Consider the following 14168-nt stretch of genomic DNA (forward strand, 5'->3'; position numbering starts at 1 on the left):
TACAACAGCTTCAAGTAAAAGCCAACTTCACTTGGAAAGAATTAAACAGACACTGGAGTGCATGCCTTCCTGCAACCACACAAGGGAATATATAAATATTTTATCTGCAACACATAAGCATTTTTCTACAATAGCTTTTCTTGTTCAATCTTAGAATCTTCAGCTACAACCAGGAAACACGTTAGAAACAACCTAATCTTCACAATTTATTTTAAATGAGATGCTGATACACAAAAGGAAATGACAAGTCATGAAAAAAACTTACCATGTTTCTTGATCACATCACAAACATTAAACTGATGCTCTGTTTTGCAGTGGGAGAAGACATCTTCAGGAGAATTAAACAACCTGTAAATAAATAATTATTAAATATACAGTATTAACATGTTTAAAAGATGTAACGCTACTATGAGTTTTATGTGAGCTTTAATGCTGACCTGACAGGCAATGTGTTCAGAACACACCATTTTTGCTTTTGCTACAGGACAAACAAGTGCCTGCTTACTCACATACCTCACAAAGAAGCTTCCACCTTGTTTGCTAAACATTTTGCAACAAAGGGTAACAAATGCAAAAACTTTAACAAAACCATGAACCCTGTTAACTTTCAAAAACTCCTTGAGAGCAAAGACAGCATTAAACCACAAATATAAGAATGACACATATAAGGTGATTTTGACATCTAGATCTGCAGCAACAAAATAAAAATTCTCATCTATTTACTGAAAATAAGAAAAGATGACAGAGAGAATCCAAGAGATAAACTTCCATACTGCTTCAGGACAAGGAGAGGAAAATTACGGGCTTCCCATATTACTTCTCTCTCCTTTAATCTGGATTTACGAAACCTTTGGCTCTAGAGAGGCCATACACAAGACGAACAAGCTCCAGAGCACTGTTACAAACCACACATTGTTGATTTTTCGGAGGTGGCCGCCCGCCGCAGGCCGGGTCTGGGCGCTGGCACAACCCCACCCACCCCAAGGGGCCTCAGGCGGTCCCTCGAGGACAGCGCAGGAACAGCGCACACACACACACACACACACACACACACACACACACACCCCGCCACACCTGTCGCAGAAGAGGCAGCGGGTCCACAGACCCTCGGTGGCGCCTTCTTCCTCCTCCTCCTCCTCCTCCCAGGCCTCCTCGCCGTCGGACAGCTCGGGCATCTCCTCCTCAGCGGGCGGCCCGCCGGGCCCTGTGGAGCCCACAGCAGCGAACCGTTACGCACCGGCGGGGGAAGGGGGGGGGGCAGTAAGGGAGGGGGAAGGGAGGAAGAAGAGGAGGAAGAGGAAGGCTCACGCCCAGGTACCAACCTGCGGGAGCCGCCCGGGAGCCCATAGCCGCCCCCCGCCGCCGCTGCCCCACGTGCGCCGCTTCCGGGTGACGTCAGCGCGGAGGGGCGGGCCCGAGGGGGTGAGCGCGCCCCCTGGCGGGGCCCTCCGGACACGGGGAGAGGGCGCCGGCCGTTATCTTTCAAACGCCCGCGCTCGAGCGGCGCTGTGAGGGGGCGGCCGGCGCCATCTTGTTGGGGGGGGCCGGCCCCGTCAGCTCCGCTTCCACCCGCACCGAGGCACCCGCCGCTCTTAGTGCCTGGCCGCCTCAGGGAAGGGAAAACCAGCGAGAGAGATAAAGGATTGCGCCCTCAGCCAGCCTAAAATATAAGAGATTATTTCGGTTTGGAGGTGGAATCCTTTGCGTGCGTGACAGGCGGCTGGCAAGCGGGTTTCTGTTTCTTATAAATAGTGTGGCTGCAATAGGAGAGTTAAAGGAAATAACACACACGTAGTGGCTTTTCAACAAAGTTTAGCAACAGACTTTTATAACTGAGGGCCTCGTTCAAATGCAGCAGTTGAAAGTGGCTTAAAAAAAGAAAACAGATAAAGCTTGAGGCTCATCGGCTGAAGAAGATAGTATTTGACATTCTAGATGGGTTACCAAATCTCCTTCATTTTCTGTCTTCATTTTGTGCCTGACAGAAACACACATCTGTTCAGAACCAAACAGTGGCTTTCCACTGGTTCGTGTGATGCTTCTCAGTAGCACGTGGTGGAGGAAATGTCAAAGCTAGAATTTTTCCAATTTGTACCCTCGAAGTGTATAAATTCAGATCGTGCTAATACAAATATTTCCCAAAATAATGTAATTACTGTTTTGCCTTGAACCTGACTGCCTTGTATGACTACTAATTGCTAGAACAGAGGTATGCTGTGCATCCTAATAGCACTAGTCTGACTCAGATGGCTAAATACGGTATTTGTGTGGCATCTCATAACCGAACAAGGTTACAGCCTATTTCCTCGTATCACATACTTAAGAAATCTCCTGTATCTCGTCACTGCTGTTAGACGACTGCATCTCCTTAGGTGTCATACATGGGTTTATATATGTCAAGTTATCTAGCCTTGCGAAAAGTTATAGTCATTTTTAAATAACACCTTCTAATTTTTGATAAAATCAGATATCTGTGAGGAGACTAAAAATAATCCTTTTTTTCTTCACCCATTCCGTTAGCAAAGCTAGAGTGCCTGTACCTTGGCACTTCAGTTCAGGAGATCCAACGTGTCCTTCAAAAGCTGATTTGCCAAACTCCCCAACTTTCCATCGTTTGGTCCACATCACAGCGTGGTCTTACAACACATCAAATGGGTTCCTTTTTCAAACGAAACTGCTGCAGGTCACCGGAACAAACTGCAGCTCCTAGCCCAAAATTAAAATCTCGAAGCATCCAGGTGCCAGGTGTTCAGCACCAAAGGTTTTGCTACACTTGCTGTACCACACTGCTTGCCAGGGCAGACATGCCAATAGTCTCCTCCCTTTTCACCTCCAATCTTGTTTTTCATAAGAAGCTATTCTGCATTGTATTTATTTTACGAAGGCTTAATCTGCAACAGCACTCAACACTCAATATGCAGCACTCGGCATAATTGGAGGTACCAACTGCTGGTTAGTACATGATAGTCACTTGTTGCTCAACAGAGGGGACACCGGCATTAATCACCACAATCCCAGATTTTGGCCATTCTAGAGGGACTGAACCAAGGGTCAGATTCTAGACTTATTTAGTCTTATTAGTGCAAATTCATTCTTTTTTGATTAATATAAAAGTATAGAGATTTGAATTGATCAGTAGGCCAAAAAAAACCCCACAAACAAATGGGTGTGTGTGTGCAGAATTCAAGAGGGAAACCTGAAAATCTGAATTTACTTGTCTGGGTTACAATCTCTGATTTCTAATCTGTACTTGTAAATGTGTCCCACGCAGCTTAATTTTCCCTTTCACTTAGACCCTTATCTCTCAAAGTGAACAAAAGAAGGCTTTTAAGTATGGTACTAATTAAAGAGATTAGGCTTGCCTAGTTATAGGCAAATCCAAAGGGACATGTAAAATCTAAATATGGAAAACTGCTTTTAGATATGACCAGAATGACAAGTTTGAAAAAGGATCAAGAGCTACTAAATCCAGCTCCTTCACGAATTCTGGTTTGTGTTTTCAGTTTTTAAATTCCATATCCATTCAGAATTACTTCTGTAGGTACGACAAGATAACACTGATTCTGCAAACACTACTTGGTGGTACAAACCAGTGCTTCTCATGGATTTTTTTTCCCTTACATAGCACCCCAGTACTACTCATTAAACTAAAATTAGCACAAAATGCTGGCAAAATACTGCATACCCTTAATGTGCAGAGAAACCTAGGCAAGTCAGACGCTTCTACATTTTTCTCCCACAGTAGGGTCTGATTCCCATGAAAGAAACAGAAGTGATACAGAATGAGAAAACATACTTTTTCTCTACTCTTGCTCAAGCAGCTAATCGCAGAAATAGATTTAACAGCCACTGCTCTGTAAGTAGTGCCCGGGCTGATAGCAGCAAAAGCAGAAACAGCAGCTTCTTTGTGTTTTACTGAAATTCTCCCCCACCGAAGGGGCAAGGGGTCACTGATTGCATAGTCTTTGCTCCATTGCACACCCTCAGCTATTGTTGAGTCCACTCGGAGAGCAACAGACTGAATGTGCCGCGCAGCCTTGTAACCGAATCTTCTTTTTTATTATTGCTTGAATTAAGATTCTCAATAAATGTAAAGCACCTGTGCGTTTGGGTCAGTGTATATAACATGTTGGGTGATGGCTATGAAATCCTGCAGCACCAGTATCTAACTAACACCGGCACCTCTTGAAATATGATCATCTTTGTTACAATCTCCTAATCCTTGTAAAGGGATTTGCATGGTACAGGAAGATTTACAATGTAATGGATTACTATTTCATAATCCGGGCCAAGGGGAAGAAACTTCAAATATCTACAATTTTTTACTGCATTTCAAACTTTTTTCCAGATCTGGAATCGCAACACGGGGGAGGCTGTTAGAGGGTGTTCGCACACAAAATATGGTATTAGTATATCACTCATGGGCTTTGTTTCATCTGGATTTCCAAGCATGTTTATCTTTATTCTCTACTTCCATCACTGTTTTGTGACCGCAGTGCTTGTCATTATTCAAAGGCAAAGAAAGGATGTTAATAGAAATTGTGCAGGAAACGAGACATTTCTGAGCAAACTGTTATTAAATGGCTGTGACCTTACCCCGTATAAAATAGATGTGAAAAAAAAGAGAGAGAAAATGTTTTAAGAAATTATTATAGGAAAGCAAATTACTTCTTAGTCATTCATGTAGTCAGAGTTAGATTTTTTCAATTTTAACCACTCCAGATCTCCAACAGAGCACACAACTGCGCAGAACCATGAAGCTCAAGACTGAAGACGATTTTTCAAAAGCATTTTCTATCTATAAAGTCCAAATCATCTGAAATTTTGTACTACACTCCCTGAATACTAAACCCAGCCTGCACAGAGTATGGTCGCAAATACTCTTAAGCTCGGTCCTCCCATCCCAGTTTGTTGCATTTTTCATTAAATTAATGATGTGTACTCCTTGTGGCAAGCAGTCTAAAAGCAGATAGCGGCTTTTTCAGTAAGTCTTTAAGATGTGCAGCAATGAAGAGGTTCTCACAAAGCTGTTGCTTCCCAACACTGCACAGCAATGAAAAATGCATCTGCAGCAGCGATAGGTGTGACAGAAAGAGGTACAGAAACCTCACGTTTTGCAATGGGGCATCACTGCGAGTAAAACACCATTAATGCCTGTGACATCTTTACACCTTTATCACCCTCTCAGCTGAAAGGTGAATTTAGACTCTGTTAAAATAATTAAGAGCTTGGAAAGATTTGCACGAAACATAAATCAGAAAATTTGAGTGCCAGTTAGCATACCGAGGGAATAAGCTGTAGTCAAAAAGTAACTTTTATTCCTGTCATCAGGAAAAAATGAGTGATATTGAAAGCAGAATTGCTAATCTGGATTTGCATGCTCAGACAGTTTATAAATTTCATTAAATGATGGCCATATTCCCCTTAATATAATTCTGAACTAAGGTAACTGACTGAGATATTGTTCATCTGGGCAAAGCCCAGGGGACCCTGTGTAGCGCTCGCCCTGAAGGCAGGGTTCGGTTTAAGCTTGAGAGAGAAAGCAAGCCTGGATCTGCAGCTGAATTGGGACAGGAAGGGGCTGCTAAAGGGAAGTGGGGGCTGCAAAACAGAATGTTTTCATCTGGGCAGGTTTTGGTTTGTTGGGACTTTTTTTGTTATTTAAGGGGTTTGGTTTGGGGATTTGGTGTTTGTTTTGTTTTGTTTTTAACAAAACCTCACCCTGGAGCTAGGGTTAGGGTTATGTTACGATGTATGGGGCTCGCTATGTTACACAGATAATTTTCAGTCCCCTGCATTCTTTCTCTGTTTTCTTCGCTTTGACATTAAAGCAGCATTTCTCAACCTGTCAGAAAGGCAAATACAAATATCACATTCTCCGCCACTTTCTTGCATCAGATCAGCAAACTGATCAGATGGGCTGGTTTTTTTCCTCCCATGTTTAGTCCCTATCATACAAGCTTGTTAAACACCAGTGCATTTCGGTGCTACTCAGTCAGCAGCTTTGAGGAACCACAAATAGCAGGAATGTACAGCCAGAAGCGTGACACTGTTCATACAAGTACCTCTAGTGACCATTTTCAATGAGGGATTGAGCAAAACCAGGTGCTGCTGCAATTAGGGCAAATCTGCAGTGTAGAAAAAGGAGCGATACTACCTTGAGATAAAATATATTTATGCATCTCCAGCAGTGCCTCCATAAGACATGCATTGCGCAGCAGCTTGAGCAACACAGGACAATTATAGAATCATAGAATGGTTTGGGTTGGAAGGGACCTTAAAGATCATCTAGTTCCAAGCGCCCTGCTCTGGGCAGGGAAATTGCAATTCTGGGTACTACAGACCACTGGGATCCATCTGAGGTAGCTCCAATCAGATAATGTTAAAAAACATAATAAAATACTTAGAGGCTTAGAAAATCACTGATCTTCAGAGCTACGTTCACTGTGGAATGACATGCAGATAAAAGTACTTGTGATCATCTTAAGGGTAAACTACAAAAGAAATCCTATCCTCATCTGAAGTAAAATGAAGTGTTTACCTTAGACCGTGTATTTACCGTGAAAATATACGATCTGTATTCATTCACAGCAAGAAAACAAGTGAGGACAGGCATTCGGTGGCGTTCGGATCAGCTAACAGGTCACACTAGTGGAACTAGGAGAGCTGTGCATTAAAACAAACTCTCAAAAGCAATGATTTGGGACATAATGTTTTTTAAAAATATCTACAAGATATTTAGTGTCACAATAGTGGATGTTAAGCATTTAGAAAACTTCGAATGTAAATTCTTACATGAGTTACTTTTGAAACTGAAGCCCTTCTTGTGAGAGGCTGAGCATCTGAGAACATCAAGTCCACTGGAACCAGCGCTGGTCCACGCTCGTGAGAAGTAACAGACCGAAGACAGTGGAAACTTGATCTGTGCCAAAAGAAAGAGAGGATCAAATTGTTTGAGCCCTAAATAGGCTGAAGAAAAGTTCTTCATAGCTGAAGAAAAAATTAGAAATCATAAATGAAAAGAGCATTGGTACATATTTTCATAGCTATTTAAGGAATCTGGTGCCTAGATTGGCAGGGCTTGATAAGGATGTCTTCAAGAGCAGAACTGAAATGCAAGTAGAGAAAGAGTGTGTAATTTTGTAGATTACACGGTAAGAGGGACCCACATAATACCGCTGTACTTCTCATGTCTTTACATATATATACAGTGTAAACAATTTACCTTAGTGTGCATTAGGTCACAGCCCAGACCAGTCTCTCCATTTTGATGGATGTAACAAAAATACTGTATTTCTTTGTTCAGCCCCACTTTCCCTAAGTTGTGACTGCCCCAGCAGACTGAGGAACAACATTGATCATCATGAGCAGACAAAAACAAGTTTGAAGTCAGAGAAAGAGATAAAAATCAAAAAGTAGAATCAGGCACAAGACCACATCCATTGACACTACTTTTCTTGCAAAATAATTTTTACTTTTCCAACAAAGATGGAAGGGAGTAGCCGTCATGTTGCATTTTTCAAAAATAAATTTCACAGCTAACTGGGATGAATTCAGTTAGTTGCTTCCAGCAAAGGATGTACTATTTTACTTTCATTTCTATATTTAGAAAACCAGAGAGACTTATACAATGATTTTGATAACACACAGATTGGGAGTATTTCAGGAGTTCAAGGTCCAAAAGACCTTGCAACAGTTTAGTTAAATCTTTGTAGAGGAGCTATAAACACAGGAGTTGTTCGTATTATTAGTATTGAAAAAATAGTTACCATCTTCTGCTGTAAACTTCTAATAAAAGCACTTTGCAGGAGAAGATACCAGCCAGCTTGGGGAGGTTATTTTCTCAGAGACAATTTAGCTACCCAAAGGCTTCTCCCAGAGGTCTAAAGAACGTAGAAAGCAGGAAAAAGAATGACTTATCCTGCACAAATAATGTAAGTAAACAGTAGTAAAATGTAAATGTGCAATCAAACGATATTTAAAGCAGGTAAACTAAATTATCTATTGTGAATCAAACAAGAAGTCGTTAAGTCGCATTAGGCTAGAGTTTTGATTTTTGTGCCAGCTTTTTTCAAGTTTTTTCATTTTAGCTTTTCTGTTGACAGATTTTTGCCTCATTTTCAGTTTATTTCACTGAACAAAACTAACGTAAAAATGGAAGTGTCCTTCAGTAAAACTGCAAATTCTCCTGATAAATATTAATTCCCGCTTTTTTTAAAAGGTGCTTGTTTGAGGTATTATGAGTAGTAGCTATGTGTGTTAAATCTCCCATTCTTTGAACCAGCTTCTTTAAAAAAAAAAAAAATAAATCAGCCAATGAAAAGTGCCTAGACCGACGCTGTCTCCCTCGGTTAATCCAAGGCCAGTAGAGGGATAATTTGATTAAACTGAGACCCTAATTTATTTAGCTTTAGTTCTGGATCAACCTCTTCTTAATAGAGTGCTGTCGTCTCCAATTGTTTGATGAAAATTAAAGTGACATAAATACCATGGGACTTTTTCAATCTGATTAGTCAGCTAACTTGCATCAATACTACCCCAGCCATCAGGCGCTGGCGTCCTTCCTTTCACCAGCCTTACTAACAACTGACAAGTCCTCCTTGAAGACCGGGCACCCACGCTGCCACTCAGACCCCCACACTTAACCCATCATCCGGCCTCAATGGGTCTTGTTTGACAAGGTGCCCACACCTTTTTCCATTGCTGTTCATCAGACAAAGCTAAATATTGTTTTATTAGCAATCAATAGCCTGTTAATCCCAAACGATTTCACAAATCCACTGAGCTCTCAAGCTGATTAGAAACATTTGGGTTGTGGTTTTTTTTTTTTAAAGCTGCTAAATTTCAGATGGATTTTCTCCTCTCCTCCCAACCCTCCCGCTCTGATATGGGACATTGTAGCTGGTAAGCAAAGCCACAAAAGCAAAAGAGCTCTGTTGTCTTTAATGTTGCCTTTAACTGGATGTTTTAAAATGTCAAAGTTTTGCAGTTTAAACATGATCAAGCCTGTGCCACCAAACCCTCATCAGATTTCCTAGCTCCTCCACTTTCTGTCCATCAGTTTGAAACTTAAAAATAAGAGAGCTTCTGAGCCTTCCCTTTTCTTTTACAGCAATATGGTAAATTCTTGCTTAGTCTGTGGGCTGGGGGACTAAGGAGCCAGAGAAAGAGAGAAATAAGCTTCTTTGATTTACAATATATAAAACGCTAACAAAGCTAGTCGTTGCACTATTGAATGATGTACCATTCATGTCCCAGTCACAGACAAAACGCTTGGGCACGCCTGGTACACTCTGATGATCCCTTTGTTTGCGCGTTGGGTCATGGATATATGTTCCATGAGGCACAAGGGGAACGGCACTGCAAACACACTTCCTCTTGCACTTACCCATCCTTGCCTACACCTACTGTCTGCCTGCCTTTGCCCTGGAGGTGTTGATCATGATAGCTGATAATATAATGATAGTTCATTTATGTGACATAGTATAAAACATACAATGGTTTGGGTTGGAAGGGACCTTAAAGATCACCTAGTTCCAACCCCCCTGCCATGGTCAGGGACACCTCCCACCAGACCAGGTTGCCCAGAGCCTCATCCAACCTGGCCTTGAACACTCCTGGGGATGGGGCAAGCACAACCTCTCTGGGCAACCTGGGCCAGTGTCTCATCACCTCACAGTAAAGAATTTCGTCCTAATATCTAATCTAAATTTCCCCACTTTCAGTTTAAAACCATCACCCCTTGTCTTGTCGCTGCACTCCCTGTTAAATAGTCCCTCCCCTGCTTTCCTGTAGGCCCACTTTAGGTTCTGGAAGGGGCTCTAAGGTCTCCCTCTCTAAGAGGAGAAGGAGCCTCCTCTTCTCCAGGCTGAAAAACCCCAACTCCCTCAGCCTGTCCTCATCAGGGAGGGTCTCCAGCCCTCTGATCATCTTTGTGGCCCTCACAGGTGTGGTCCATCGCCAGGTCAAGGCAGACAGGCAGTATTGGTAGGCATGCACTGAGTGCATGAAGCTCCCAGAAACAAGACACTGACTTTCAAGGCCTGGTTAGCTGGCTTCGCAAGTCTGGGTTATTCTCTGCATGTCCCTGCTGAATCCTTGTTCCTGTAGAGTGTGCGCCCTCTACAAGAGAGAGAGAAGGGTTGTTGCTGGGATGATGCCTATGAAACGTTGCACATACCCCGCCTGAAACAAATCTTGAAATGGATGGTGTTTGCTCTTCAGTACAAGAAAGTTAACTCCAGTAAAATTCTTGTTGAGCTAAGTTAACTAAAAACCAAAATGGACTAAACACACATTTTATGCTTTCGGTGGACTGAACGTACCCAAATTGTGTGTTAAATAGAAGGGGAAAAGTTAGTTCAGCTGATACAATCCTCTGGGATGTCTACTGAGACGAAACACAGATTTCCTAAGTCATCAGCCTTGACAGCAGAGTCCCAGTTCTGAAACAGACTGTAAAATTAAAGTTTCACAGGCAACATTTCAAATCAGTAACTTCCAAGAGTTGGCGCAATCTTGGCACAATTACTGCGAACTAATCTGCTCCAAATTTGACTATTCAGTAGCTGTTTTAATTAGCTCTTTCGTATAAGCTCAGGTCTTTTATGGGCTTATCTCAAACGCTTCTTTCAGCCAATTTTCCTGTTAGGAGAAACATCTATCCTATCAAAAATATTCATCAAAACACTGGAACATACTGGCAAAAAGTACACGTACTCATAATTTTAAAAAAAGGTTGACATTTTAAACAGAACATGCAAGCTTCTGCCAAGCCAAATAAAGCAGCAACTTTTTGTTACTCTTTCTTTGGCTACTCCGCATGACCCCTGTTGCATTTACCAGTGGTAAAAATGGGCCTAAAATATTGACGAATGTTTTTCAGTCTTGTATTCTTAACAATAAGAATTAACAAAAGACAATATTAGAACTAACACTCATTCAGTCACTATAGTAAGTACTTACTGTAGTTTACAATTCCTCTCCAAAACCTGTATTTCTAAGGCCAGTGATAGTAACTTTAGAAAACGATTGCTGATTCAAAATTTGAACAATTCTCTGCTGCTCTTGAATTCTAGGGTAAAGCAATATGAACTTTGCATCAAACATTTTACAAGGTTTCCGTGTGTTCTCAAGCTGGCTATTCTGCACAGCAACAATCATGTAGCTCATATTTAAAAAAATCATAATTACACCTGCAGATGTATTGTGCAACAGCATGCACTGTTTGAAACAGAAGAGTTTGCTGTATTTTCATAAAATAATTTTTATGTAATAATGGGGAAAAAATGCCATTGATATCTTAACCTTCACCTCGTCATTCTGTAAGAATATTTGAACACCTAAAAACACATAGGGAATGCAACCTGAAAGATTTTCTTTGACAGCACAGTAAGAAACCCATCATGATCACAAAGAGGTGCTAAAGACTGAAAATCGGAGAGTCCTTGCAGCCCTGTGAGGTCTGGGTATGTCCCACAGGCCAGACTGCGGCAGTCGAGACAAGATATCGAAAGGAGTCTGTCCAGAGCAACACAAAACTCTACATTCTTTAATTTACCCTAATACACCACGGACAGATAGCTTTTCAGTTCTTGCTCAGAGTACTTGTCTTAGAAGTTCTGTAATGTTTTGCTTTTAATGCAGTGTTTTCTACAGGAAAAATAATATTCACTGATTTATTCAGGAAAGCAGAAGACACAAATTTGCAAGTAGTGTAGCCTGTTTTAATGCTGGGTTACAGCCTCAACTGCATGTCAAGGCTGCAGTGGCTGCATCTACTAAAGCAAGGTTTGTGTTGGAGCAGTGTTATGGTTTTGAAGAGATTCCCATTTCTGATTTGTCATTTAGATCTGCAGACCACTTCTAGTGGACACACAGCAGATTCTTTCAGAAGACACTAAACCAGAATCTCCACGCCAGGTGAACAGCAAATATGCTCCCTCAGCAGAACTGAACATCTGAACCAACAACTGCTTGTTCATACAGCTCCAAACCACAGGTGTGGTGCAGACAGTGAATCCAGGGGACCAGACTAAATCTGGTCTGGTGTACAAACCTCTTGAACTTAGAATAATAGGATGGTTTGGGTTGGAAGGAACCTCCAAAGATCATCTAACCTGCCTGCAACACGCAGGGACACCTTCAACTAGATCAAGTTTCTCAGAGCCCCGTCCAACCTGACCTTGAATGTTTCCGGGGACGGGGCATCTACCACCTCTCTGGGCAACCTGGGCCAGTGCTTCACCACCCTCAGTGCAAAAAATGTCTTCTTTATATTTAGTCATTAATATGTCTGTTGCAACAGGTCCTACTGAAAAATCTGTTGCCATCTTTCTTATAAGCCCGCTTTAGGTACTGGAAGGGGCTAGAAGGCGTCTCTTCTCCAGGCTGAACAACCCCAACTCTCCCAGCCTGTCCTCGTAGCAGAGGTGCTCCAGCCCTCTGATCAGTTTTTTGGCCCTCCTCTGGGACCCGCTCCAACGGGTCTGTAAGAGCTTGTGCATCTCTTGCTTCTGTTTATTGATCTGCTCCTAAGAAACCACTGACTAATGTAAACATAACATTTTTGCTGTCATGCTGAGACCGCTATTGTTCCAGAGTTCTTCCCCAGAGGAATAATCCCTGTGAATCACTACGAATTGTCACAGTTTAGTGTCATCCCTCTGATGTTTCACCTGGTGCTAGAGATCACCTGCCTCTGCAAACTGACAGTTCGTATTCATTGATGCTCGTGCACTGGCACAAGATTTCGGTCACCCAACTTGTTTACTGGAACTTTTTGACTGGTAGCCAAATCATACAGCTGGAAGCCAAGGCAGATGCTCAGCAGCTGTTGTCCACGTTACATGAGCAGGAAGGAGATTTATTGCTTTGCTGAAGTTCTCCAAGCCAGTGGTTCATTTCTTTGGCAACATTCAGAGCACACTGGAGACAGCAGTGATGCAGTTTTGCTATTAATTGATCAGGCATTTTTGTTTCTTAGCCACGGTTTTGTGTAGCTATGACTTGGTTTCTTTAATGGCCATATAATTTGTATGCTGAAGGTTCTGTTTTCTGAACTTTAAAACCCCAAAACTGAACAATGTGACACTCACAGAAGCTCGAGACCAAATCTAGACCCAGATCCAGGGTAGAATTTGAGCCAACAGGGAATGTAATTCCCAAGCAGATTCATCTGGATATACAGTCATTCAGTCAAATTGATTTTAATTTGACTCTATTTTTAATAGAGTCTCAATGGCTTTAAAGGTAGCGGCTTATTTTGACTTTCAGCTTCCATGCTTAGAAATATCTGGCAATATATAATTCTTCTGTTAATATTATTTTCACTTGTGTCCCCCAGAAGAAATCTGCGATTGCAAAACATGAAAAACTCTGTCTTCAAATTGAGAATTACCACAAAATGAGAATTACCATTTTTATCTTACCATTACAGTAAAGCTGGTGCAACTCTATTGAACTAATACTTTGCTATTTTATCCCAAATCTGTCCTCCCCAGCAGCTGTCCTGTTTATCCCGTGAAGTTCTGTGTTCGGTCTCCTGTTTCCCGCCTCCATTGCCTGCATGCTTTATTTCTGTTCCGTTAGGTACAGGTCTCTGGGCTTGCCTTCTGGGAACCAACTCGCTTTGAAGAGACGTTACCAAAATATAGTGGCATAATAGAGGGAGGAAAGCCCTACTCAATATGTGGCTTCAGCTACTTAAATGAGAAAGTGCCTGACCCTCCAGTGAACCCCTGATTTGTATACACACCAGAGGGCACTCCATAGCAAGCAACAACTTGCTATATATTCACATAGATTTTCCCATCCTAGTTACTTATTCTTGCAAGCCCCTACGTTTCCTTTTAAACACCCCATCTCTCATTTTAAAATTAGTTGCTCTTCTTATTCCTTTCATGAAAAGACTGTTCTAGACCTCATTTTTTCTAATGCTCGGGAACATTTTTATTTCTAAACTAGCAGATGGATGGAGCTGCCGTGCAGGTCCAGAGGCAGAGGGGCAGGACAGGTCACAGCTTTTGCTGCTCCAGGAGCCCGCAAGCCCGCTCTGCTGCAAGCAGGACGAGGGGAAGGGGCTGCTGGCACACTCACCCAGCCGTGACCTGGGGACACACTCTGCTCCCCAGCATTGCATGTCCCCGGCCAGCTCTGCCAAGCCCTCC

At 42.2% G+C, this 14168-nt stretch overlaps 1 protein-coding gene across 1 annotated transcript in view; it reads right to left on the reverse strand.

The window, feature by feature from the left end:
* PRMT3 (protein arginine methyltransferase 3) overlaps positions 1-1406 on the reverse strand; it is a 63507-nt gene extending 62101 nt beyond the window's left edge. The window contains exons 1-3 of the mRNA XM_074586320.1: positions 1323-1406; positions 1075-1204; positions 266-348 (exon numbers count right to left, since the gene is read on the reverse strand). Of these exons, the coding sequence (XP_074442421.1) occupies positions 266-348; positions 1075-1204; positions 1323-1347 (238 nt within the window). The 5' untranslated portion in view covers positions 1348-1406. The remainder of the gene's footprint in view (positions 1-265; positions 349-1074; positions 1205-1322) is intronic.
* Between the last annotated feature and the right edge of the window lie 12762 nt (positions 1407-14168).

The sequence above is a fragment of the Larus michahellis genome, chromosome 4 (assembly GCF_964199755.1).
Source record: "Larus michahellis chromosome 4, bLarMic1.1, whole genome shotgun sequence".
Lineage (NCBI taxonomy): Eukaryota > Metazoa > Chordata > Aves > Charadriiformes > Laridae > Larus > Larus michahellis.